At 47.2% G+C, this 27,880-nt stretch overlaps 1 protein-coding gene across 6 annotated transcripts in view; it reads left to right on the forward strand.

Annotated features, from left to right (window-relative positions):
- Window positions 1–27,880, forward strand: part of LOC112429915 (calcium/calmodulin-dependent protein kinase type II delta 1 chain) — a 76,249-nt gene that overhangs the window by 40,148 nt on the left and 8,221 nt on the right. Inside the window, exons 6-17 of one of the 6 annotated variants that reach the window (XM_076888401.1) lie at window positions 6,550–6,622; window positions 10,460–10,562; window positions 11,204–11,287; window positions 11,744–11,838; window positions 11,942–12,064; window positions 12,143–12,226; window positions 12,322–12,364; window positions 13,870–13,919; window positions 20,272–20,286; window positions 21,291–21,338; window positions 23,610–23,654; window positions 25,514–25,562. In XM_076888401.1, the coding sequence (XP_076744516.1) occupies window positions 6,550–6,622; window positions 10,460–10,562; window positions 11,204–11,287; window positions 11,744–11,838; window positions 11,942–12,064; window positions 12,143–12,226; window positions 12,322–12,364; window positions 13,870–13,919; window positions 20,272–20,286; window positions 21,291–21,338; window positions 23,610–23,654; window positions 25,514–25,562 (812 nt within the window). The remainder of the gene's footprint in view (window positions 1–6,549; window positions 6,623–10,459; window positions 10,563–11,203; window positions 11,288–11,743; window positions 11,839–11,941; window positions 12,065–12,142; window positions 12,227–12,321; window positions 12,365–13,869; window positions 13,920–20,271; window positions 20,287–21,290; window positions 21,339–23,609; window positions 23,655–25,513; window positions 25,563–27,880) is intronic. The other 5 variants (XM_076888412.1, XM_076888370.1, XM_076888378.1 and 2 more) reach the window with 5 other exon arrangements.

Genomic DNA, 27,880 nt, shown 5'->3' on the forward strand with positions numbered 1-27,880 from the left:
TATGCATCTATGCCTTTTGTGCCCCAAACCCTCTGTACCTTTTCTCTGTCCCTTTATGAGGAGGCTCCTTCCTCAGCTTCTGTTCTGCTTATTAAAAATCACCCATAAAGCAAATAATGCAGAGTAGGGATGGGTATCGTTTAGGTTAGGTTAGCAGTGCTTAAACAATGGAAAAAACACAAACTTTGTCCACAACCTCTCATGTTTAACTGTTTTTTGTAAAAAGATAACAATGTTAGCCTTTTCTGCAGCTATGGGGCATATATGGTATCACTCTTGGCTGGAAGCAGTGCTTAAACAATGAAAAAAACACAAACTTTGTCCAAAAACCTCTCATGTTTAACTGTTTTTTGTAAAAAGATAACAATGTTAGCCTTTTCTGCAGCTATGGGGCATATATGGTATCACTCTTGGCTGGAAGCAGTGCTTAAACAATGGAAAAAACACAAACTTTGTCCACAACCTCTCATGTTTAACTGTTTTTTGTAAAAAGATAACAGTGTTAGCCTTTTCTGCAGCTATGGGGCATATATGGTATCACTCTTGGCTGGAAGCAGTGCTTAAACAATGGAAAAAACACAAACTTTGTCCAAAAACCTCTCATGTTCAGCTGTTTTCCACTTTTTCTTTGGTCATTTTAGCCTTTTTGTCCAGGGTGAAGGGAGTATCTGCCATCAAACAAGAAGACAGCCGCATGTAGCTATGATGATGTTTGCTAGTTCACCTTACATGCATTAATGTAATAACGTGGTTAGCCTACTCAACGTAAATTACACACAAACAACATTAAGCTACTCACGCAGAGAAGAACGGCTGCTGCTGCATCATCATCCTCATCATTTCTGCTACACTGGCAGGGCTAGGGGCCAGGACTCTCCTCTTCGGGTTTTTGGGGATGTTGCTAACTCTGGGTCCGACAGTATCAGCTTAAAGCACTTGTTGCAGGCTGCTGAGTTTGCATCTTTTGCCATCATGGCACCGGACACCGGCACCCATCCCTGATCCAGAGTGACTTTTGTGTAACATGTTAAAGGTTTCCATTGCAGGTTTTATTCCTTCCTGCAGGAGTTATGGACAGTTTCACCTAATTGATGCTGTTTGTGGTGGAGTTTGTGTTTTATATGAAGCAAACTTTGTATTTTCTCTTAACAACTTGAAGGAACAGTTCAGCAGTTCATACGCGTGACTTTATTGAGTGGGTGATGTATTTAGCACACAGATTGGGAGCAGAGGGAAACCCCAGAGTCAAAGAGTACAGCTGCCACCTCAGGCTGAGTGCACGATGGCTGTATGTGATTTTCAGCTTCAGCACTTGTCTGTGGAAGCTTGATGCTTTGGCAGGACTTTACGGTCTGTGCTTGATGTTCTTCAGCCGAGCTCTACGAACGCTTTGGTTAAGCCTCAAACGCTGGTGCAGGTACCTGTGCAGAAATAATTACTGAGGATGCCAAACGTGCAGCAAAAGGTGAGGAACAATGCTGCACGCAGAGAGTGTTAATCGTTTATTCTCAGCAGGCAACAAGACGCAGTGAACAAAATCACATCAGTTTGGTGGCGCCTTCGCCTTCTTCTACGTCCACTTCCACACAGTTTTTGAAGGAAGTCAGCTGGCAAACATCTGGGAGAACTACGCACAGATGTTCTGTGGATGTGGGCGTCCTCAGGTCTCTGATCGCAGACACACTCGATGATGTTGAGATCAGGGGGGCGTCACTTCAGTGCTGCTTGTTCCTCTTTACAGTAACGAGTTCCTGATGAGTTCGGCTGTGTTTGGGCTCCTTAAACAGTCATTCATATTTCTGAAAGCTCTCTTTCTTTACAGCATTTTCCTCACCTGCCTAAGATGTTTGCACAGTGCTGTCCACAGTTTGTCAGACCTGCACAAACGCAGGCTGGTTGTCTAACGGGGCCGAGATAGAGATGGCTCCATGAGCTTGGACAGCAGCAGAAACCTTCGTCAAACACTGTCCCTGGTTCCTGCACCGTAGCTGCTGACAGCTCTGAGTGGCTCTCTCACTGACTTCATACAGCTGGACGCACACGTTTGAATTTATTTAGGATTTTCTCCAATCCTCACAAAGCCAAGAGTCTACATGAAGGCTTAGTTATGTATATACGCCCACAGGAAGTGCTGCAGGAGGCTCTACAGTGACATGCTAATGTGTTGTAGTCATCATGATTGACTACAGCTGGTAGCTTGTCTTTGGATTTGTTTGACAAACTTCAGTGGAGCCTCGCCGTCACCCTCAGAGGAGAGGAAGTTAGGAAGTCCAGGATCAACCTGGGAACCATTAAGGCTCAAGACTGTGGTGAAGCGAGTTTTCCACCACCGTGGTTGGAGAGGTTGCCGACCACACAGTGTCCGTATGGATAAATCTTCAAAATGAAGTTTGACGGTGGGACAGGACAAAGAGCTGTTTGGCCCCGATGACAAGAGGCTTATGTTGAGGAGTAAAGCTGAGGTTCCTAAACCTGAGAGCACCGTGCGGACTGTAGGAGCTGTTCTGCTGACAGCGGTGCAGGTAAGAAACACAGCTGGGTTCTCCAGCAGGACAGGACAACATGCTGCTCCGAGCTCCGCCTCCGCTTCAGGGCCCGGACCACGAGCCAACATGTTCAGATCGGTGACGGTGGTCAAATATACCGACAGAATCATCCCCGAATCCTGTTGATGGCTAAAAGCATCATTTTAAGCTGTGTGACTGTAGAGAAATGCCAAATAAATCCAAGCTCGTGCACCGTTGCTTTCAAAGTCCTGCAGGAGAAGAAAACGTGCACTCACATTAGAAATGCAAAGCCCCGTAAAGATGCCCAGGACGAGTGGATGGAAACAGCTGAGCTGTTTACCGTCACCGAGCTTGTGCAGCCATCATGTCCATACTGCAGTGTATTCATCGCTCATGGTCACCGCTGCGCCTGTGTAGTCTTTGCTCGTGTTTCTAGTCGTGTCTTTGAATGCATCCCTCGTCTCGCCGTTAAACTTCCTGTAGGTTAGTTTAGCGTCCTCGTGTCTCTCGTGCGTCTCACCTGTGTGCTTCTCCTCCTCTGTTATCTGTTCCTGTGTTTATAGTGCGGCCGTAGGATCCAGAATATTTAAAGTTTACCTTTTTAGGTCCTGACAGTGAGCAAAGTTTGTTACCAAGCAGCTGTATTCCTGACACTTTAGCTGTTTCCTGCTTCCGTCTATAGCAAAGACAGACCTGCCTCTGCAGCAGCTCGCACTGCAGAAAGTCTTCACGCCATCGAACACTGAACTGTTCCTTTTCGATGTTCACCTGTCACTGCAGTGCTGCTCCAGGTGTCTGACACTGACCCGTCCTCCCTCTCCTCTCTGCTTCTGGCCTGGTCTGCCTCCACAGTCACTGCATACAGCAGAGTGTAGAAAGTGTAAATCATTGTCACACAAATGGCTTAGTGCACAGAGACCTGAAGGTTAGTAAGGGCCAACCGTTAAGAGACTCGGCCGTGCTGCATCCACTGCCTGATCAGTGCCACGCCCCCTCCACCAGTCACCCTCGCACATCGCCACAGCGGGGCGTTGTGGGCAGGCTGGCTGGAGACGAGGCGGCGGGATGTGTCGTGCAGGCGGGGGCAGGCAGACGCCATCACAGCCTGCCTCTACTGTACGCCACCAAGTGCATGTAGCATCTTTGCTAAGTGGTGCGCTGACACAGCCGCTGTCAGGCTTCGTCAGAGAGAGGAGAAAGATGGTGTGGTTTCATTATGATCATTGTTATGATTCTAAAGGTGGAGCATCATTAGGTTCAATTCAAATTCATTCAGTGTGTTTACACATAAATACAGCAGAGAAAGTTTGAAGCAACGAATTTGCTTTTTAACACTTTTGAATCTATAAAAATGTGTTTAAGAGATGAAAGCAGGAGCAGACCTGAAGCATCCTCACAAACAGGATGTGCTGCACGAGTAACACTTTCAGCACGACACAGTCAGAATAGTCTTAGTTATGCAAGCCTGCATCCAGATGTGGCACGCTTGTGTTACATTTCCACAACTGTCTGTCTCTAAGCACCTCCTAGCATTTGCACACTCCTTCATTGTGTTGGGAGCAACTAAGGGCTGCAGTGTGTTTCTGAAGGATCGATCCACTGTGCAGGCACACACGGACCCGGGCCCTATTTCAGGAAGCCGGTTTAGAAAACTCAGAGTGAAAAACGATACTCAGGGTTGAGTAACCCCGAACTGTCCAACTCGGAATATTCGGTTTCAGAAAGGCTGATAACAATTAGTTCAGTCAACGCGGAGTTGCTTTAACCCCAAGTTAAGCGCGCGCACGAGGATACAGAAAGCCCTGATTAGTGGAGCACAGATTAAGCGAGTCACCATGGAGACGGAGGGAAAGAAGGCGCGGTCAATGTATTTCACAGCGCTTGAGGCCGAAATTCTGATGGCAGCATATGCCGATAACATGCAAATTTTGCAGAAAAAAAGTAACACAGCCTCAGCTGCAAAAGAAAGAGAGCATGCATGGCAAAACATAGCCGACAGAGTCAATGCGTGAGTGTTAATTTAAACATTGATCGAGGGATTTCCACCCATTCAACACGTTATTTCATTATATTTTATTTTTTATTTCATACATTTTATGTTGTGACGTGATGTGAGCGCAGGTGCAACCCAACAGGCCCCAAACGTTCCTGGCAGCAAGTAAAAATGAAATATAAAAATATAGTCCAAACAGGTGGTGTAATTGTATTATGAGCCATAGTGCTTGGTCTGTTTGTCCGATGTAAATCAATTGCAGTTAGAGGCTACATTAATTTCCCCTCTGTAAGCACTTATTGAAATTATCTGAGCACATTACAAGTACATATTTGCTTACTCTGTATGCTCAAATGTGGCCCGTTATAGCCAACAGAAAAAAAGCGGAGGCCTGAAAAACAGGTGGGGGTCCTCCACCACCACCACTCACAGAGGCTGAGCAGTTGGCTTCCACATTTGTGATAATGTTGGCAGCATCACATATGATCTTCACAGTGCAGAGAACACAAATTAGCATCCATTACTATAATGAAATAATTTGTTAGTTTGAAATGCTACAGGGAACTATGTACCTGTACATTAATGCTGTGGAAAGACTTCCTGTTCACATAGTCTCCTTCATTTACTGAAGGAGCAATGATTGGAATGTGAGTGCCATCTGTACAGCCAATCACGCCTGGGAACCGTGAGAATAAATGTAAAATTTAAGTAGTAGTCCAAGTATCACCACATCATGAATTAAGTTTCGTTCATCCTGATACCTGCAATTTTGTGGCATCCCTCTTTGATAAATCTTGTGGGTCTGTGACCGGGGAACACCACAGACGAGTACAGGAGACGTTTCAGTGCAACTGTAACATTCCTGACTGCCTGACAGACGGTAGCCTTGGAAACGTGCTCAGCGTCACCAATATTATACAGAAAGCTCCCGTTTGCAAGAAACCGAAGTGCGATACAAATAATATGTACAGAACTGAGAGGATGTCCGCGATGTGTCACATGAGCAATATTAGGCCTGAGGATGTTATTCAAATAAATTATAGATTGTGCTGAAAAACGGTAACGTTCACACAGGAAATCATCAGGAAATGATAAAATGTCCGAACGCGCTCTGATCACTCTCTCCCGGCAGAGAATTTGGGCTTCAACATCTACTGGCTCTTCAAGGAAGGGGCACGCCATGTCTGACACTTCCTACAGTCAGGTTTCTGACAAAGAGGCGGAGAAGGTCAGGGTTAGTTGAAGTAAACCTGCTAGGGGGCAGGTTAGCTTCACGGAGTGTGTCGTCATAGTAACTCACTCAGAATTAATCTAAACCCGCTTTGTGAAACTGAAAAACCAGAGTTTTCGTTAACTCAGGGTATACTTACTCAGAGTTTGCACTAAACCGGCTTCCTGAAACAGGGCCCTGAGCTGGTCACCTGATGTCAAACGCACACGGGTCAACCAGCTCTTCTTCAGCGTTGGTGCGTCTGGACCGTGTAGCTTCAGCCCGAGCGTGTCATTAGACGCTACATGTCTGTAATGCTGCATCCATGTTCCATGTTTAGGAGGAACCATGTAACCTACACAAACATGTAGTGAACCTGCAGCACTATATTTGGTTTGTCAGTCACAGGTTGCTTCAAACTTTAACTGCTTCATTCACATGTTGTCTTCAGTAAAGTTTGTAACATTATCCTGTAAAGGGACACACTGTGTCAGCTCCTGTAATAAACCACACTATTCTGTAGCTCCGCCTCTCTGCCCCGCCTCCAGATCTAACCTCTGCTCTGAGGCTCGGGCAGAGAGCTGTGTGTGAGGATGATGATGAAGTTCCAGGATGTGTTTTAACTGTGGCAGCACAGAAAAAGCCCCGTTGAGTGAACGGCCCGTTTTCAGCCAAATTACCTCAAGTTGCTGCTAATTTTAGCTTCTGGGCGGCGAGTTGCCACATTACTGAGCTCCGCCCACTAACACGCCAGCTCCCCGAGGCTCAAAGCAAGCTCACAGCTACAAATATGAGTGTTAGCTCGTCACTAACCCATGCCCCCTGGTGTTTGCATGCAGTCACTGCATTCAGCAGATCCTAGAGGCTGTGCTGCACTGCCACCAGATGGGTGTGGTCCACCGCGACCTCAAGGTGAGTCGATACAAACGGTCTCTCTCTGTCCTTTTGTCCTGATGCTTTCCAGTTATGCTCTTTCCTTTTCCCTGTCAGTATTCTGAAGTTCTCATCAAAACACTTGGTCTTCACCAGCAAAAGTTGGAACATTTCTCTAAAATACAAGGAACCAACAATGGCTGCGCGCCTGTTTCTTTAAAGAGCAGCGTCTGCTTAGTGTCAAAAGTGTTGTTGGGTAATGATTGTTGTGCTAAGTTCAACTGTTGAGGAAATTCAGTGTGAGGCTATAATTTGAATGGTCCTTCCAGGAACGACGCCCTCACGGAGCCATCAGCTCTGCATCTGTAACCAGGTCAAATGCTTTACGTGGAGCCGCTGAGCACATTGTGGTGTCTCATCGTGGGTAATTGCACTAATGCCTCCGCAGCGGTCTCTCTAATGCTGCTCTCCTCCTGTGGTTCGCTCCCGAAGCTCTAATTTGTCAATCAAATGAAGCGGGCGTGTCTGAGGTTTGCTTACCTGCAGCAGTAAGCTGACGTTTTGCATCTGTCGGCTGCCCTCGCCCCGCACTCTGATTGGCTGTTGCCAGGCAGCTGCCACAGTTGACTGCAGAAACACAAAGAAAAGCAAATGCAGCCGAAACAAACGAGCGAGCGGGAGCTGTAGAAACAGCCACGTTTTTGTGTGTGTGCACTCGTGTGATTCGATTCCTGCACATGATGGTCTGTGCAAACACACACATGCTGTGGAGGTCGATGTGTAGGAAAGAGTCCTGGGTTACACATGCCTGCACTGTGACGATGTTTTCTGTTCACATAAATCCAGCGCAGTCATCTTACACTGTGGAGGCTTTCTGTCAGTGTAAAGATTTAACATCCTGAGATGCTTGAATGTAAGAAAAAGGAGTGTGATGATGAAGCAGCGCTGCTGTGGTCAGTGAGAGGCTTAAACTGTGAGAAATAACAGGAAAAGTTCTTTGTGCAGACAGAGTCTGTCCTGTTTGTGTTTCACTGTAAACCCACAGTTAAAACCAAATGTGCACATTTATAAAGCAGGAACTATTACTGCTTTCCTTTGGTGCTGTGTGGTTGGTCACAGGGAGTCATTGCCAGTAGAAGCTGAAGCATTTCTGCCCGTCTCCACGAGGACCAGCTGGACGTTCTTTGGTGGGTTGGCTCTGGGGCGCTGGCCTTATGTTGACACCCCGCTCTAAGACTTGATCTCTGTTGTTTCCGATTATCAGCCTTTGTAATATCCACATTATCCTCCCACATATTCTCCAGAGACACAAGAATAGAAGCCACTCGAACAGCTCCGACAGAGTGTTGGTGATCAGCCAATGTCAGCGCAGCCAATGAGGAAGCGCGGTGTTCAGAGTCACAGGCGGAGAGGATTTTGATGGCTTTCTGGATCTAATCTCGTTTATTTGTCACCTTTCTGAAAGTTTTGTTCTGCGTCTCCCAGAAAATCTCAGTAATTTGTTGCATTTGTGATAAAGCTGTAAAAGATCGCAGCTTTATTTCTAAAGCACTGCAACATAAAGTGCTGCACAGAGTCCAGACTGAGCAGGCTCTGATCCATCAGCTCATTGGATCTGCTCTTTGACTCACTGTGTCAGACACAATCCAATCTATCACAAGAAGGGAGCACAAACCCTGATGTGAACTGTGCACAAATGCAGGACGTGCTGGTGCATTGGTGCATGCTAAAGGCACAAACCTGCATCCTGCACGGCTCCATCACTGTTTGTGTTCTTCGCCCTGCGTTTGACTATCTTTGCATGCGTCTCATCCAGGCCTGAGAGCTGCAGTAGGTCAGTTAGAGACTGTGGCGGCGCTTCAAGGGTTCAGTGACTGGATCCATTATTAGCAGCCCTTAAAGCACACTGGGGGCCTTCCATCCATATGGCCCCATCTGAGAGATCATAAATAGATTATCAAGCACAGTCAGGGTGTGCGACACAATATCCACTAGAAGTGAGTGTCAGAGTTCTCTGTGGACCGAGGAGAAGCTTCTTTTTCCTGTGGGAGATCCTCAGCTCTGAGCATACAGAATCAATAAGGATCCAGTGCAGTCAGATATCAAAGGAGGCACTGGTGTGCTCTAGGTGTGTTTCCTCTGGTAGTGAGATGAAGGTGGAAAGCAGCCCTCATCCTTCTCCACAGGGCGGAGGTTTACGTTTCAGCTAACCAAGAGAAGGAGCTCTCAGTGGCTGAGCGTTAGCCTCCGCGGGCGAGGATGACTGTGAGTACAGAAAAGCAGTGTGCTACAGTTAGTATATACCAGTGGGCACGAGGATGGAGAGAGCTCATGGCTCTGGCATCACAGTGACTCTTATCTCGTGGTTCCAGGATTTGTCCCTCAGAGAGATTTATTGTCATTGCACAGTCGTACAGTGAACCTGGAGACCTGTCCCACGTCGGCACTACGTACAGCAGGACAGGACAACTTAAGTACTAAAAAAAGTGCATGTTTATTGCACCTTGTTATAAATATTGTTGTTGTTACCCCCAGAAAGGTCCAGGGAGGCATCCACTCAGGTCAGCTGTTAGCACTGATTAGGGCCTCAGCAGCCCCAATCTCCTGCCCGACGGCAGCAGCTTAAACACCCGGTGAAAGAGGAGGCCCGCTGACTCTGTACACGGTCCGACAGGAAGTCTCAGGTGGCAGCAGGAAGTCCAGCAGTTTCTATTAGTCTGTCTGTTAGTGGCGTTTTGAAAGCAGAGCTAAGTCAGCGAACAGCAGCCTGGCGTAACGGCCTGTTGTTCCGGTGGGAGATGGCAGCGTTGTAACAACTGACAGCTGATCCGTGACCTCTGGATGGGACCTGGAGCGAGTGTGGGCTTGAAATACTGCAGGTTAGAATATCAGTGATGCACTGATGGCAAATATGTTGACCTGATGTTGCTAAAACCATCTAGTCGACACGTGCAAAGGAAACTGTAGATGCAATCCCACCATTTACTTCCAATCAGCTGGTCCCAACTCCGGCCTGTTAAAAGGTGTCTCATTGCCAAGGTGTCACGTATATAACCAAAACCAGTGAGCTCTCAACACCTTCACCAGTTTCTTACTGGTTGGTTACAGAAGAATTTCCAAACGACTGACGGTTGCAGTCAGCATCCAGAGGTGGAAAGACCAGGGCCAGGCTGACCCGGTGTTTGGAGGTCAAAGACACATCAGCCAACATTAAAGGGGGCGGGGACATCAGGGGGCGGGGCTCAGATACCTGAGAGGAGGATGAACGGGAAAATGAACCTAGGATGTGTGAATGCAGCTGTTGAAGGATGAACCTGTGGCAGACTGATGTCGTCAGCCGGGTGGAGATGAGCATGTTCATGACACAGTGATTGTGATCAGAGTGCAGGTGTTGCTGTCATGTTTCAGCTCAGTGTGGGCGTCGTCCACAAACTCCGTCTGATGAGTGATTGGCTCTCACTGACGCTGAGGTGTGGTTGGACAACAAGCTTGTGTTGTGATCAACAGCAGCTTGTGTTGTTGTTGTGTGCTGCTTTGAATATGTTGACGAGCGCTTCACGTGTCCTCCGCGGCCGCTCTCACGCCCCGCCTGGCTCGCTCGTATTGAAAGAGTCGTGCAGCCGGGCTGAAGCGACCTCAGACTGAGGCTGACTATGATCGGGCTCAGCATGAGTCAGTGCTGAGTTTGTGTGCAGAGGCCTCCAGCCCAGCCATTAGTCTGTCCCGGACGCTCTCTGACATCAGTCCTTGATGATGCTGTGATAGCCCCTCCTACTAGCTGCTAGCAACCAAAGTCTTGATTCATGTTGAGCCTCATTGTAAAGTCCTGTCTTGAGCCGCTGCAGGATGCTGATGTTTCCTGTTCTTCACTCCAAGCCAGAGAATCTGCTTCTAGCCAGCAAGCTGAAGGGCGCTGCAGTCAAGCTGGCAGACTTCGGCCTGGCCATCGAGGTTCAAGGAGATCAGCAGGCGTGGTTCGGTGAGTGACCTCAGTTTGGTCCGTGTTAGCGTGACTTACCTGTGTCAGCGCTGCGACCTTCATGTATCAGCTGACTGTTTTAAAGCCCAACATGAATGTCAAGAAAGATGTCAGTGTGCACTCATCCCATCAAAGTGAATCTGTGATTGTGGGATGTGTCTAAATACTGGTGATAAAACTAATGACATAACACACAGGTTAGCTGTTTTGCACAGGTGCAGTCTATCAATATGTTGTGTAACTACACACGAGCCGGTACATCTGTCAGGCGTTTGCTCTCCAACGATGTCACTGTGTCAGCACACCCTAATACCCCACAGAGACGAGGTGCTCCACTGCTGCCGGCTTGCATCAGGGTGGAGGTCTGGCCTACTTGTCTCCATCTAGTCTCTGTGGAGCTCTGAGATAATTAGTCTGTTCCCCCAGCACCAGCTTCCATCTGGAACCAGTTCATTTTATGCCCTAACTTAAGTACCAGTTGGACGTCCCCCATGAGCGTGTGTGAGCCAAAGCACACGCCTGGTGCAGAGTGCTTTGATTGCAGCTCTTAAACCTTGCTTTACGAGGCCTCTGGTCCTACCTGCTTAGGTAACGAGCTGTGGGTCGTCTGTACAAGCTTCACTTGTGTGTCTGTGTTTCAGGTTTCGCTGGGACACCAGGATACCTGTCTCCAGAGGTGCTGAGGAAAGATCCCTATGGCAAGCCAGTGGACATGTGGGCCTGCGGTAAGAGACGAGCAGCGTGTCATTCTGTCCTGTGTGCTGCTCTGTGGCAGCCTCTTGGATTAATCACTGCTCTCACTAGTGAAAGCAGCACATCTGGCTGCAGCTGTGGGAAACACATGCGTGCAGCACACCTGTCCTGACTCAGACCACAGCAACAAAGGGCGGTGTTGTTTGTGGTCGTAGCGGCAGATACGGGTCCTTTTCATCTTTTGCAGGCAGACGGCCAATTAAAAAGCCCGTCCCTGGTAACACCAGCAAACAGAAGCGCTCAGTGTGTCTGCATTTACACAAACAGCAGCTGTTTGACTTTGTCTGCTGCTCATTTAGAAACAGCTGAATGCAAACAGGTTGTCCTGGTGTGACGTTAGTGAACACAAGCCGGCCTTTTTCCTGAGGCTCGGTTTGCTTTAGTAAAGACGTGAGCTCTCGGTTAACTTTGGTTTCCGCTGCTCGTAGGAGTGATCCTCTACATCTTACTCGTGGGCTATCCTCCCTTCTGGGACGAGGACCAGCACAGGCTGTACCAGCAGATCAAAGCTGGGGCGTATGATGTGAGTTACACCGTGCAGCCACGCACACGTGCAGAGAAATGTGTTCCTTTTAACAATAACAGTTAGCTAAACTCCAAATGGTTTTCACGATGTCGTTGAACAGTTTCCCTCCCCAGAGTGGGACACGGTGACCCCCGAGGCCAAAGACCTGATCAATAAGATGCTGACCATTAACCCAGCCAAGAGAGTGACGGCCACCGACGCACTCAAACACCCCTGGATCTGCGTAGGTGTCGCGCTCCCTAACCCGGGCAGGTTGTGTAGTAGCGTTTAAGCTTGTGACACTGCCTGTGTGTTTCCACAGCAACGCTCCACTGTAGCATCCATGATGCACAGACAGGAGACTGTGGAGTGCCTCAAGAAATTCAACGCCAGGAGGAAACTCAAGGTAGGCGGCGGCAGTGAGCGGTGCACATCTAAAACCCTGAAAACCAGAGCATGCTCATCCTGCTGTGACGCTCCCCTGTCCATCTCTCTCCTCAGGGTGCCATCCTGACAACGATGCTCGCCACTCGAAACTTCTCAGGTACGACCTGGAGTAAAGGCTGACAGCCAGTCATGGCCCGTGTTGTAGCGACTCCCTATAATGCCGTTCACATGTGTGGTTCACATGTTGAGGTGCTGCCTCGGAGTCCTGCTGTGTCCTGATGTTCTGGCCTTTAGAGCCCATTAAGCTCGGTGCTCCCCTTTAAGCTGCCGTTAACAAAAACTGGAGTGAGCGTGCAGATCGATGCCGTCCACGGGTGGCTTTAAAGGGCGAACCATTTCAACTGAACCAGTATTGATTTGTGTTTATGACTAATGACAGGAAAGCTGCTCATTCCACTTCTGTCTCAGCTGTGAGTGCGATCCCTCTGTTTACCTTTGTTTTTCTTTCTTCCTCCTCGTGTGGTAACTCGTGTGTAAGGTAAGAGTCCTCGCTGTAGCTAGCACGTCTCTGCAGCGCTGAGCTACACTGCCAGGTTTGAGTCCGGGCATGTGTGTCTACCAAAACTCCACTGTGGGTCAGTTTGTGCATTAGCGGTCATTGTAGAGGAATCAAAGCTGGTTTACGAGGCCTTTGCCATCCTGCAGACTAAGTGTGAGAAACGGCCTCAGTATTGACTGCAGAGGGGAGCAGACGTCTCTCGCTTCCAGTCAGATGTTGTATCGTTAAATATACATATAAAATATATTAGACCCACTGACAGAGCGGAACTATCACATGTTGGAGTTAATCCTTTCAATGTGTGTAAATATGATGTAATTTCAATAGAAAAACATCACAGGGATATAAAAACAGTTCAGTTTGATGTGTTTTAATTGATCAGAAGGGAAAAGTTTGCTGTGTGCAGACAGAAAGCATTGATTATGTGATGGAGCTGTTCCATGTGTATCTCACAGCAGCAAAGAAAGGATCTGCTGTTGATATAAAGTTCGACACGTATCGATGCAAAGTCATTAAAAACGTATTAAAGTTCCTGCTTTTAAAGCTCAGCTGCTCCTAAATAGACTCGTAATTATATCATCTCCTTTAAATACTGGCCCAGACAGACGTTTCTCTTCAATGGCCGCCAAAAGACAGCTTTGGTCACTGCAAAGCTTCGATCAGTCACTCTACGTGCTGTGATTTAGTCTCACCCTGACAGACGATGCACCAAACTGCTTACCTCTGCCGCTACAATCACCTGCTTCATGTCTCACAGCGTCCTTGCATGTCGACTGTAAAGTTCATTAACCGGCCACAAATACGTGAGGGAAGCTCAGAGTTGCTGCTCGGTGTTCTTGCTGAAAGAGCAGAGTTTCCTCTAAATGTGCTCCGTGTCTCCTGAGGTTTTACCAGCTGAATCTAACCGCATGCTCCCGTCTCCGTTACTGCTTTCTTTGGGCTTTTTTTGTCTCCTGACTTTGCTTTTTCCTCTTCTGCTTCCGATGGTAGGGCCACTCTGAGGCTGCTAGTCATTGGCCGCCTTGAATGGACCTGCTGCATGTGCCTGTGTAGTTGTTCAGCTGGCGTCTGATTTCCTCCCATTGTTGTCTTTGTTTCCACAGCAGCCAAGAGCCTGCTGAATAAAAAACCGGATGGTGTCAAAGTAAGTACCGTCACACTCCAGGTTACAGATGTACCTTATTGTTGACAGCAGGTCGTACTGCACACCCCACTGGACCCCCGTGGGTTTGCTCTCATGTTTGAATACTGTCAACAAAATGGACATTAATGAAGCTTGTCTTCAGACATGCATCCGTCCTACCAGGTGTCACAGGTAGTTCGTCATTTTTCACTCCGTTGACTCAACATGAAGATAAACTCTTCAATTCACGTTTATGACTCTTTTAGGAACATGTGCATCTGAAACAGCACGGTGGCACAGCGGTTAGCGCTGTTGCCTCACAGCTAGAAGGTTCTGAGTTCAACTCCACCATCAGGCTGGTGGAGTTTGCATGTTCTCCGTGTTTGTGTGGGTGCTTTCCGGGTACTCCGGCTTCCTCCAACAGTCCACAGGCAGCGGGGTTAACTGGAAACTCTAACTTGGCGTGCGTGTGAATGTGTGAGTATGTGTTAGCAGTTAGCTGTCCAGGTGTGCCTTGCACCTCTTGCCCTAAGACAGCTGGGATTGGCTCCAGCTCCTGAGACTCCAGCATTGATGGAGGTCAGTAGTACTTATGTCATCGTACGTATATGGACAGTTGACCGTTTGAGAGTCATCCTCCTTGGTTGCTGCTGGTATGCTAGGCTATGCTGCTTTACCCAGTATCTCAATTAGAGTTTCTATTACATTTGCAGGTTCTGTAGGTGTTGGGGACTGTGGATACGGTTTATAGTAGGGCAAAACAGCCGGGCAAACAGCATGTTTACAAATCCCAGACACAACGATGTTGTCGGTGTGCTCAATAGTGAGAAAGAAAGAGGAAGCAGAGCTCTGCAGAGCTCCGCAGCATTGCTGTTGTTTGATTTGACAGTTCTGTGAAATGTGCTGCATCATCTCTGAGGCTCATTAAATAGCTCTGGTTTCCCTTTAAGCACAGTCCAGCCTGTCAGAGGGACTCGTGTTCCTGCCTGTGGTAGTCCGCTTGTCTTCATGACCTGTTAAAAACGTGTTGCTGGTTTCATGAATTTGACTTGTTGCATTATGTGAAAGGAAGTGCTTTTTGCTAAGTATGCATTTTAATCACCATCGTGTGGTTTCATTTACTACTTTGGACACAAATGAATATGCAGTGGATTGATGTGAGTTACGTTTCACAATGAGACAAAGACGACGTTTCCTGTGTTCACGCAGAAAAGGAAGACGGACAGTGCAGAGCACGTGGGGGTACGTCTGCTGCTTTGGTAGCCAGACCAGCTTTTCAAGTAGTTGGCAATAGAGACCTCGTTGTGTTTCCACCACAATCACAGTGCTGCTTGAGGCTGGGGAGGCACTGCATGACTCACGACACAGAAACACTATAGTTTGGGCTGAATGTGTCAAAGCAGCTTTATCATTGTTATTATTAAAGTCAGAGATGCCTTTGAATCCGTGTTCAACATTTTATTCAGAAAATGTAGGATTTAGGTTTGAAACCTCTGAAATACTAAAAATTAGTGTTTTTATGTAAAACAAAAATAACGTTTTAAAGTTTTCTGTGTGAGGTCCACCTGTTCTGGTGTGCAGGGCTGACCTGAGCTCATAACCACTGCTTGCTGACCAAATAGCCACTTATGTACACAATCTGTAGCTTTCTTCTTCTCCTGCATACAGCAGTGTTGAATAGATTAATGCTTATAGTGATGCTAGTTTCACGCTGAACTCTTTTGTTTGCTTTGTTGCACAGATGGGAACAGATTCCCATTCCTGACCCACGTGGACGTTAAAACCAGGAGTTCCACTGTCAGCATTAAATAAAGTCATGTAGTGTGTCCCCAGCCGAGACTAAACCGCAGACACTGGCACAGTAGATGACACAGCTTAAACCATAGATTCTGAATGTGTGCATAGTTGTGGTTTAGATTCGTTGAATTTTCACGTCGACGTGGAGTTGATGTGATCTGATTGTTTCGTTGTCGGGGTTTCTTAACGTCGGCGTCTCCGTGGTGTGTAAATGTGACGCATGTTCCACATTTCTGAAACAAAAGCACGCACAAGGAAAACAACTTTCCACAGTGACCGTGTGCTGTCAGGCACAACTAATGCCGTTTAAAATTAAATTACCATATTTCGCTCATTTGACACCACTGACGGGTGAAGGCAATAATGCTAAATATCTGAATCATGCTACACTAAATCAATAACTCTGTTATCTCTTCATCACTCCTGTTAGTAGGCGGGGCGTAGTAGGCCGTGACTGAACTGCAAAAAGTGTAACGTTGGACAGAGTATCTCAGAACTGCAGCTCTGGAGTGTTCCCAGTATACAGTGGTCAGTATCTACTAAAAACCAGTGGTGAACAGGGTCAGTGATGCATGTGAGGAGCAAGGCCAGTGTGGTCCAGGGGCTCGGTCATCCATGATAGTTCCTCTTCCTGTTCCTTATCCCATCTGTCTTGGTGTTCTTGGAGCAGCACATGTGTACCCTTGTGTAGATCCTTCACAATCAGCCCCCTGTTTGTCCTGTCAGGTGATCAAGCAGTGCTGTTAGCTTCTTCAGGCTGCAGACGGGGCTCACGTCGGGTCCTGGGGCCGTCCGGCTCTTCGTTCCAGACACTTGTTGTTGGATGTCTGCCTTTGTGATGCTGACTGGCTCTTGTTCTCTGGTCTTATGTCCACCAGCCACTCTGCGTTTGTATTTTTCTCTTTTCTTTTTCTCCCAGATGTTCTTCGAGTGTTCGAGCTCTGGTCTGTCTGCCTCTGATATGATTGCCTTGTAGCCAAGAGTACAATCTGGATATATCTTCAGGCTTCATGACCAAACCTGTGAGCCTCTGGCAGTTTCTACAGCCTCAGTTATTGTTGTATTTTTTCTTCGTCTAATTGTTTTGTGAGAGCCTTCACACCAGCGGCCTGTTGCGGTTGTGCTGTAGGGCGCTGGCAGTGCTCATTCTGTTCCTGCTTGCACAAAGGAGCAGATATTGGTCCAGCTCTGCTAGAGTAACTGCCGTCTCCTGGACTCTCCTACAAGTCTGAGACTGTGATACAAGATACAGCAAACTGTCTGGCACTGGGAGTTGTGCGTTTGTGAAACACCTGTGCAACCTTTGTATGGCCCCGGTATCAGACCACACTGCTGCACTAACTTCAGCCAAACTCCAGCAGGTGAAACTAGCAGCCCACACTGTTACCCACCTGATCAGATCAGGAAGTCTGATTTAAAAAGTTCCTTTGATTCTTTTTAGCTGTGTGTGTGCGTGTAAAATTATTCACACAGTGATGTCTGGTAAAGTCCCCTAACCTGCTGTAGCTTAATCAAAGTAGTCACAGCGCCTGAGAATCTTTCTTTAGGATGAACGATGCATTTTATCAGCTTTGTGTCTGACTGTCTCTGCTGCTGTCTCTGCTTTCGTCTGTGCTGCTGTCTGTGCTGCTGTCTGTGCTGTTGTCTCTGCTGCTGTCTCTGCTGTTGTCTGTGCTGCTGTCTGTACTGTCGTCTCTGCTGCTGTCGTCTCTGCTGCTGTCTGTGCTGCTGTCTGTGCTGCTGTCTCTGCTGTTGTCTCTGCTCTTGTCTGTGCTGTCGTCTCTGCTGTTGTCTCTGCTCTTGTCTGTGCTGCTGTCTCTGCTGTCGTCTGTGCTGCTGTCTGTACTGTTGTCTGTGCTGTTGTCTCTGCTCTTGTCTGTGCTGTCGTCTCTGCTGTCGTCTCTGCTCTTGTCTGTGCTGTTGTCTCTGCTGTCGTCTCTGCTCTTGTCTGTGCTGTTGTCTCTGCTGTCGTCTCTGCTCTTGTCTGTGCTTCTGTCTGTGCTTCTGTCTGTGCTGTTGTCTCTGCTCTTGTCTGTACTGTTGTCTGTGCTGTTGTCTCTGCTGTCGTCTCTGCTGTTGTCTGTGCTGTTGTCTCTGCTCTTGTCTGTGCTGCTGTCTCTGCTGTCGTCTGTGCTGCTGTCTGTGCTGTTGTCTGTGCTGTTGTCTGTGCTGTTGTCTGGGCTGTTGTCTCTGCTGTTGTCTCTGCTGCTGTCTGTGCTGCTGTCTGTGCTGTTGTCTCTGCTGCTGTCTCTGCTGTTGTCTGTGCTGCTGTCTGTACTGTCGTCTCTGCTGCTGTCGTCTCTGCTGCTGTCTGTGCTGCTGTCTGTGCTGCTGTCTCTGCTGTTGTCTCTGCTCTTGTCTGTGCTGTCGTCTCTGCTGTCGTCTCTGCTCTTGTCTGTGCTGTTGTCTCTGCTGTCGTCTCTGCTCTTGTCTGTGCTTCTGTCTGTGCTGTTGTCTCTGCTCTTGTCTGTACTGTTGTCTGTGCTGTTGTCTCTGCTGTCGTCTCTGCTGTTGTCTGTGCTGTTGTCTCTGCTCTTGTCTGTGCTGCTGTCTCTGCTGTCGTCTGTGCTGCTGTCTGTGCTGTCGTCTTTGCTGTTGTCTGCTGTTGTCTGTGCTGTTGTCTTTGCTGTTGTCTGGGCTGTTGTCTCTGCTGCTGTCTGTGCTGCTGTCTGTGCTGTCGTCTCTGCTGTCGTTTCTGCTCTTGTCTGTGCTGTTGTCTCTGCTGTCGTCTGTGCTGTCGTCTGTGCTTTCGTCTCTGCTGTCGTCTCTGCTGTCGTCTCTGCTTTCGTCTGTGCTGCTGTCTGTGCTGCTGTCTGTGCTGTCGTCTCTGCTGTTGTTTCTGCTCTTGTCTGTGCTGTTGTCTCTGCTGTCGTCTGTGCTGTCGTCTCTGCTGTCGTCTCTGCTTTCGTCTGTGCTCTTGTCTGTGCTGTTGTCTGTGCTGTCGTCTCTGCTCTTGTCTGTGCTGTTGTCTGTGCTGTTTTCTGTGCTGATTCTTTTTAGCTGTGTGTGTGCGTGTAAAATAATTCACACAGTGATGTCTGGTAAAGTCCCCTAACCTGCTGTAGCTTAATCAAAGTAGTCACAGCGCCTGAGAATCTTTCTTTAGGATGAACGATGCATTTTATCAGCTTTGTGTCTGACTGTCTCTGCTGTTGTCTCTGCTTTCGTCTGTGCTCTTGTCTGTGCTGCTGTCTCTGCTGTTGTCTCTGCTGTTGTCTGTGCTGTTGTCTGTGCTCTTGTCTGTGCTGCTGTCTGTACTGTCGTCTGTGCTGTTGTCTCTGCTGCTGTCGTCTGTGCTGTTGTCTCTGCTGCTGTCGTCTGTGCTGTCGTCTCTGCTGTCGTCTCTGCTCTTGTCTCTGCTGCTGTCGTCTGTGCTGTTGTCTGTGCTGCTGTCTCTGCTGTCGTCTGTGCCGTTGTCTCTGCCGTTGTCTGTGCTGTTGTCTGTGCTGTCGTCTCTGCTGTCGTCTCTGCTCTTGTTTGTGCTGTTGTCTCTGCTGTCGTCTCTGCTCTTGTCTGTGCTTCTGTCTGTGCTGTTGTCTCTGCTCTTGTCTGTGCTGCTGTCTGTACTGTTGTCTGCGCTGTTGCCTGTGCTGTCGTCTCTGCTGTTGCCTGTGCTGTTGTCTCTGCTCTTGTCTGTGCTGCTGTCTCTGCTGTCGTCTGTGCTGCTGTCGTCTCTGCTGTTGTCTGGGCTGTTGTCTCTGCTGTTGTCTGGGCTGTTGTCTGTGCTGCTGTCTGTGCTGTCGTCTCTGCTTTCGTCTCTGCTGTCGTCTCTGCTTTCGTCTGTGCTCATGTCTGTGCTGTTTTCTGTGCTCTTGTCTGTGCTGTCGTCTCTGCTCTTGTCTGTGCTGTTGTCTGTGCTGTCGTCTCTGCTCTTGTCTGTGCTGTTGTCTGTGCTGTTTTCTGTGCTGTTGTCTGTGCTGTCGTCTCTGCTGTCGTCTCTGCTCTTGTCTGTGCTGTTGTCTGTGCTGTCGTCTCTGCTGTTGTCTGTGCTGTTTTCTGTGCTGTTGTCTGTCCTGTCAGCCCAGCCAGTGAAGCAAACACACACATTTTAATAATCAGTATCTTGCAGTAGACAAAGAGAAGAAGTATCAACCTGTTGCTGTACCCTGGTGTAGAGCTGGGCGTTATATCGAGTTTTTAAAACATATCGATATATTTTTATACGAGATATAAGATGTGACAATATCCTTTATATCGATATAGTCTATGTTACGTTATAATTATAGTTGTGGAGCCGCAAGTTTGCCTCTCTTTCGTCCACTTTTGTCTCTACGCAACGTTACTCCGCCTCGCCTTCACTGAAGACAACTCCCCCTCCTCCCCCATCGCTTCACGTGCAGGCAGCGACAAGACGGACACGGCAAGTCTCCGTTAACGAGTTACTGCGCATCGCCCCATGCGTGGGGCTGGACGGCGTCAACGTGCTAACGAGCTAAACATGCTAACGAGCTAACCGCGCTAACGAGCTAACCGCGCTAACCCTAAAATCCTTTCATTCTCTCAAAAGTTGATAGCGCGCCTTATGTATGAATTCTGGTTGTGCTTGGTGGCCGCGAACCGATTTTATGTGGTACACGGCGTTCAGCAATCTGTCAAAAATGTTTGAGTACGACTTTGGTAAGCTACGGAGCTGCACCGCTTGATAGATTGTCGGCGCATTACGGCTACCGAGGAGCTTCGCGGAGTGATACGTACTGTGCATCAACGTAATATTACCGTATTGTGTGTGTATAAGGACCATAAATGGCACCTGTAAGAGACGTGGTTATGAAGCGGATTTCAAACTCCAGGCTATCAGTCACACAGTAAAACTTGGGAACAGAGCAGCTGTAAAATCTGTCTGTCTTTGTTATTACGCTCAGCGTCTTTTAGTTTACATTTTGACTGCACAATTGTGAGCTCTTTGTTTAGCACAAAAACAACCTTGTTTTCTTTTATTTATGGAGCATTATTATTTAATGAATGCTCATAATTTAATTTTGAGTAATTTCTTCATGTACATCTGTGCTGTATGTTAATAAAAGTGCCTGTGTGACATCTGGGACACAGCTTTGACTAAGAACTCTTTTTGTTCTTACTTTATGGCTTAAAAAAAATATCGAGATATATATCTTATATCGCCATCCAGCTAAAAAATATCGAGATATGAATTTTGGGTCATATCGCCCAGCCCTACCCTGGTGCATGCTGGAATCAGCACACAGACAACTAGTAGAACAAGTGTCATTTACCTTATTAAATTCATGACAGCAACTGGGTCATTTTTTCCTCTCCACTCTCTGTTCGCTGTCTAACTTTGAACTCTGGGGATCTAATACTGTTTGAATATTCCACGGTCTATTAACTCATGTCCTAATAACATTTCTTGATCGGAGGTTTGATCAGAGGAAGTTAATTTGATGAGCCTCTTCGACGGCTGAACTGATGCTGAAACGTTCCCGGTGGGGTGGCACACGTGACAGCGACTCCTGAGCACAATGTCCCACTTTTGCTTCCACAGCAGCTGCTTGAGGAGTGACTGTTTGGACACTAAGCCTTGTCACTTCTGCCCTGTTCCATCTACCTGCCTGTCTGTCCACTCTGTCTCTCCAGATCAACAACAAGACCAATGTGGTCACCAGTCCTAAAGAGCCTGTCCCCACTCCTTCTCTGGTACACTGTCTGCCTGCCTTGCTGCCTGTGTTTGCATGACTCTGTCTCTAACTGTAGATCTTTCATTACTTCTGCTCTGTGTGATATTTTACTTTCTGTTGTCGATGGTCACTGTTGTTTTCTTGTTCTTTCCATTTGAAACGTCTTTGTTGTAACATGAGGGTTGCTTTGTACATTGCTCCATTGCTACACATGGGCTACATTCTCCTTTGTTGTTGATGCCAGCTGTAATGGTACTGGGACCATTGCAAGCCAGCTGTGGCTAATACACTGTTGGTTGTTATTGCATTGAGACAATTAAGGTATGAAGATGGAGGAGTTCCTCGATGTTAGAGGCCGGCAGGTACAAAGGTCGCTGTTAGCAAAGCAGAAGGGAAACAGATCCGACTCATAAAACCAGATTTATGAAACACGCCAAAGTCAAATCACAAGCTGTAGTTTTCTTACACCCCCAGCTGGATGCCAGTATTCACACTAAAGTTCACCTCCTTCATGATCCTAATATATCCTCACCAGAGTGTCTGCTAGGTGCACCTCTGTACAACTGCTCATCAACACAAGTATCCAATCAGCAAGCTACACAGGAGAAACTCAGTGGGTGGGGTCAAGACGGGCTGCTGAAGTTCAGAGCATCAGAACATCGAAGAAAGACAGTTTTAAAAAGCGTGGGTAGAAAAGCTGGATGGGCTGCAGTGTGTATTTTGGAAACTGCTGATCCACTACGGTTTCCCACCCAACAATCTCCTGGCTTCACAGACAATAGTACCAAAAAGAGAAAATATCCGGTGGGCGGTAGTTCTTTGGGCCAACAATGTCAGAGCAGGATGGCCAAACTGCTTCGAGTTGATAAGAAAGCAACAGTGAGTCAAATAACCACTGATTATGCCCAAAGTATGCAGAAGAACATGAAATGGGGGCTGTTTTCTTTGAGCACTATTTCAACAGCACAGCCGCCCTGAGTGTCCACCCATCTTATGACAGCTGGTTCCAACTGGTTAATGTCTCGTACTGGGATCAGTCCAGACCAGAGCACCACTGGGATGTGGTGCAGCATTATTTGGACCTGCAGCTGCACAATGCTGTTGTGTCAGTGTGGACAGGAAGCTCCAAACCTTGTTGAATATATGCCACAAAAGGCGTACCTAATAAAGTGTCTGGCAGAGGAGAACATAAGTAGATTTTTTATAAACAATAACCTCACGTGGACCTGAAATTGATCTCATCTTCAAGTCTAGAGAACAGTTGTGAGGTATTTTGTTCTGGCACCCGTTCATGTCCAGGCTTTAAGAACAGTCTAGTTTAAATATGTGTTAGTCCCTGTAGTCTCCTCTGCATTTAACCCACCCACACAGAGTGGGCAGCACCCACACACTGAGTGGGCAGCACACAGTGAGTGGGCAGCACCCACACAGAGTGGGCAGCACCCACACAGTGAGTGGGCAGCACCCACACAGAGAGTGGGCAGCACACAGTGAGTGGGCAGCGCCCGGGGAGCAATGTGTAGGGACAGTACCTCAGGGTAGCTGTTCAGTGGATTCAAACCCCCAGCCTTCTGTCCGTATCTGATTGCAATGATCAGTTCATGAGTTGACAAACCCGTCACATGTGCTGGAATCACAGACGTGATTGGTGATTAAAGCTTGTCTTTAAATGGATATCAGAGCTTCTTGTGTTTTCAACCCCTGGTTCATAAATGAGACAGACGTCAGTCCACTCAACAAATCTGCATCCTTCTCTAAATGTCCCTCACTAAGTCTGATAATGCAAACATGCAGTTCAGATTAATACTTCCAGGTTCCTGCACCAATATAAGAGTGGGGCTCGTGTAGCACAGTGGCAGAGCTCACTCACAGCTTCACCCTGTTGACAGGAGTTGGTCTGCCTCAGGTTCGCAGCTGCTGAGTTTGGAGTTGACATGCAGGGAAACCGTCCTGATCACGTGTCTCTTTATAGAAGTACTTTGATGCTTCAGTGAGCGTTCAGCTCTTTACAAACATTACACCACCATGTGTGTTCCTGTCGTTGTCATCCTGGCACTAAGCAGAACCATCTGTGGGTGTCGTCGCAGCTTTCAGTGCCAAATCATCTCGTGTCTGCAGTCGTAGTCATTGCTGTAGTTGCAGTTTTGTTTGTAGTGATGACCTGTTTTCCCTAAATAGCAGCTGTTAAACTTCCCTTCACTGCTTTCACTTGAGTCCATTTTGCTGAACGCCTGCGTGCCAGTCTTACTAATCGACTTTCACTCAACGTCTCCTCCTCCTCTCAAATCAGGAGCCTCAAACCACTGTTATCCACAACCCAGCTGATGGAAATAAGGTACACGGCTGATCGCCTGCTGATCTGAAGCTGCTGCTGCTGTTCGTCACCATTTAGACTAGAAGTTTAATGCTGCTTCTGATGATGGTGTTTGTGTGCCGTTGCTCTAATTCAACGTCATGCAAGAAAACAGCCGAGAGATCTGTGAAATACTGCACGTTATAAACTGTTGCATGTAATCATTTGGACGTAATCTTGGTCATCTGCTTACTGTGACGAATATCATGTTTAATGTTTAAATTGTGCATCGTGCTGAGGTTGTTTCTTTGGAGAAGCATCATCATGTGCTGTGACCAAGCAGCTGTGCATGTTGTTGGACACAGCAAAGAGACAGCACATGGATACCAGAGCCATCCTCAGTGCTTCTCACAGTGTTGTGCAAACGTATGGATCTACATCAGCGCGTAAATCCATAAGACATAGACAGAAATGCATGCTTGTGTTATTGCTTTGTGGAGTGAGGATATTGTGATAGCTCATATGTTATATGTGCGTAGTCTGCTGTGTAGATGCATATGCAAGCTGGTAGGGCTGCACGATTTTGCATAAAATGAGAATCACGATTTTTTTGGCTTAGAATTGAGATCACGATTCTCTCACGCTTCTCTTTTCCAGTATAAATATTTATTGCACTTATTAACTGCACATCAACTTCGTAACAGTTGAGACTGAACATAAAAACAATAAATAAACATAAAACAACAAATGTCTCACGTTTTGTTGTTGCAGCAAAATGTTGTCCTGCTTGAAATTCCGTCTCCACCGTTGCTCGACGCTGCGTGTATAGAGCAGGTAGTGCAACAATAGAAAAATAGTTGCGGGACGGCACTGTGTAGCGTTTGTCTAGGGTGTTGATCGTTTTCCTAAATCCCTCGTTTTGCACAGTGTTGATGGAGCCATATCTTTGGTCAGGTGATAAGTGATAGCCTCCGTGATGTCTTTGTGCCTGCGGGAGTTCGACGTGTATAGGGAAGCGCTGTATAAGGTTCCCGTTATTGATGTTTGGGTGGTTGACCGGGACGGATTTTCTCCTGTCACTTTCTCGTCATCCCTGACGTGCTCGCCGTGGTTTTTTTCCCTGCTAATTTTAGCATCACACGGCACAGCTTCTGTATCACGTGGTATAAGGCTCCGCCCTTGTCATTTGTTGAGCAGGAAGAGTGAGCGCTTGTTTTCATGCAGAGTACGTCCCGGGTCAAAATGCAGTACAATCGTCGTCTTTTTAAAAAAAAAATTTTTTAATCGTTGTCATTTGGAAATGAGATCGCACATAAGTATGAATCGAGATCGCGATTTTCTAACGATTAATCGTGCAGCCCTACAAGCAGTTGTTTCATGTGAACAAGGATACAACATATTAAAGGGTTGAGGATGCTGCTAAAGATAAAACTGCCTTAATGAGACAAAGTATTTCAAACATGTCCACTTTAATCACATTTTGATGCCAAGTCCACTGTTAAGCTTCAAATGATAACACAAAACAACATTTTGGTCCCTGAAAGAAGAAATTATTGAATATATGAAGCTTTGAAAGTAAGAGATTTCACCTTTCGTAAGACTTCAAAAAGGCAAAAAGGGGGAAAACCAACGTTGGTAATGAGTAACAAGTCCTGACAAGGTCATTTTTGTCTCATCTGATTTTAAACTATCGTTTTGAGCTACACAACACTGAGACATGATTTCTGAGAAAGCCAAACAAATGTCTTCAGCATTGGCTTTGGCCATCTGCTCAATCTGCTGATTTAACTCCAAGTTGTAACAGGTGTTCAAGTAGGTGATGGTGAAATGCCTGAACATGGAGCAAACTGATGTCAGTGAAACTGTTATACTCAGGCTTCCTCTGGTTTGTCCTTCTGCAGGAGTCCAGCGAGAGCGCCAACACGACCATCGAGGATGAGGACGTGAGAGGTAGGGCGGTCCAGATGTAAACTACACCTTGTTCACAGGATGACACTGCTTTGTCTGTTTTTACACTAGTTAGTCAGTGAGTTCAATATATGTCTGAGTACTGACAAACACACAATGTGCCATCATCTGAAGAAACACAGGAACAGATGAAAAGCAAAATCTTTATTTATCAGGAAGCATGTATAATGTAAACAGAATTGGTCCTAGCACTGAACCCTGTGGAACTCCATAATTAACCTCAGTGTGTGAAGAGGACTCTCCATTTACATGCACAAACTGGAGTCTATTAGATAGATATGATACAAACCACTGCAGCGCAGTACCTGTAATACCTACAGCATGTTCTAATCGCTCTAATAGGATATTATGGTCGACAGTATCGAACGCTGCACTGAGGTCTAGCAGGACAAGCACAGAGATGAGTCCACTGTCAGAGGCCATAAGAAGATCATTTGTAACCTTCACTAAAGCTGTTTCTGTGCTGTGCTGAGCTCTGAAACCTGACTGAAACTCTTCAAATAAACCTCTGCAGATGATCTGTTAGCTGTTTGACAACTACTCTTTCAAGGATGCTTGATATGAAGGATTGATGACAGCTGGCTCACAGATGGCTTTTTCAGTAGCTGTGGTTCAGTGAATTTAATGTCAAATCCAGTGCCGTTAATTTCTCTCCCAGTCTCTTGCATCTCGTGTTTAAAGGAGCTGATGTGTGTCTGTTGTGTGTTCGCTACAATTGTGACCTTTTGATAGAGCAGATTCTCAATCATTCACATAATTCAGATGTATTAATGTGCATGCCAGCCTATACACGAGACCTTTGCTTTACAATGGCCTCCATTGTTGCTCGTCCCTGTTTCTCTGTTGCATAACTGACATTAGTGCGTGATGCTAACCTTTTGCGCCCAGAAGAAGTTGTAACGATTGACGTCCTGTAGCCTCCACGGACCGTGATCTTCACAGATGACGTTATGATTTGTAGAGAAGAGAAAAGGGAGCCTGGAGAAGTGAAGTTATGCTCTGCAGATGAGAGGAAGTCATTAAAAACACGCGTGTAAATGAAATCAGATGAAGATGCACTTAAATGCCAACACACGGTGAACAAGAAGAACAGGCGGGCTGGAGTGGGCAAAGCTGAGTGTCAGGGATGACTGGTGATCTCAAGAGTGAAAGGGAAGGTGGTGCAGGAGCTGGAGGTGGCAGAGATCACTGGGGGTGACCAGGACGAAGAAGGTCAGAAATGAGCCAATCAGAGCGATGGCTGAGAGTGAGGGTATGCAGATAGAGAGCTGAGGGGGACAAAAGAGGGTGAATATGCAGTTGGCAGGCAAAAGGAGAAGAGGAGGAGCACAGATGAGATTCAGGGATGTGGTACAGCGTGGGCACCGGGGTCACCTTACATCACTGCATCGTTCCTCCATGAACATCGCTGTGCATGCTGTCATTTCCTGCACGCCTTTCATGTTCAGTGTTCTTCATCTTCTGTTTTCTCCATCTCACTCTCCTCTTCATTCCTCCTTCATCTCATTCTCCTCTTCGTTCCTCCTCCATCTCCATCTCACTCTCCTCTTCGTTCCTCCTCCATCTCCATCTCACTCTCCTCTTCATTCCTCCTTCATCTCCATCTCATTCTCCTCTTCATTCCTCCTCCATCTCCATCTCATTCTCCTCTTCGTTCCTCCTCCATCTCACTCTCCTCTTCATTCCTCCTTCATCTCATTCTCCTCTTCGTTCCTCCTCCATCTCCATCTCACTCTCCTCTTCGTTCCTCCTCCATCTCCATCTCACTCTCCTCTTCATTCCTCCTTCATCTCCATCTCACTCTCCTCTTCATTCCTCCTTCATCTCCATCTCATTCTCCTCTTCATTCCTCCTCCATCTCCATCTCATTCTCCTCTTCGTTCCATCTCCATCTCCATCTCACTCTCCTCTTCATTCCTCCTTCATCTCCATCTCATTCTCCTCTTCGTTCCATCTCCATCTCATTCTCCTCTTCATTCCTCCTCCATCTCCATCTCACTCTCCTCTTCATTCCTCCTTCATCTCCATCTCACTCTCCTCTTCATTCCTCCTTCATCTCCATCTCACTCTCCTCTTCATTCCATCTCCATCTCATTCTCCTCTTCATTCCATCTCCATCTCATTCTCCTCTTCGTTCCTCCTCCATCTCATTCTCCTCTTCGTTCCTCCTCCATCTCATTCTCCTCTTCGTTCCTACTTCATCTCAATCTCATTCTCCTCTTCGTTCCTCCTCCATCTCCACCCATCCTCTGATTTCTCCATCTCAGCACCGTCCCCCTGCCCCAGTCTGCAGATCTACC

This window comes from Maylandia zebra, linkage group LG2 (assembly GCF_041146795.1).
Source record: "Maylandia zebra isolate NMK-2024a linkage group LG2, Mzebra_GT3a, whole genome shotgun sequence".
Lineage (NCBI taxonomy): Eukaryota > Metazoa > Chordata > Actinopteri > Cichliformes > Cichlidae > Maylandia > Maylandia zebra.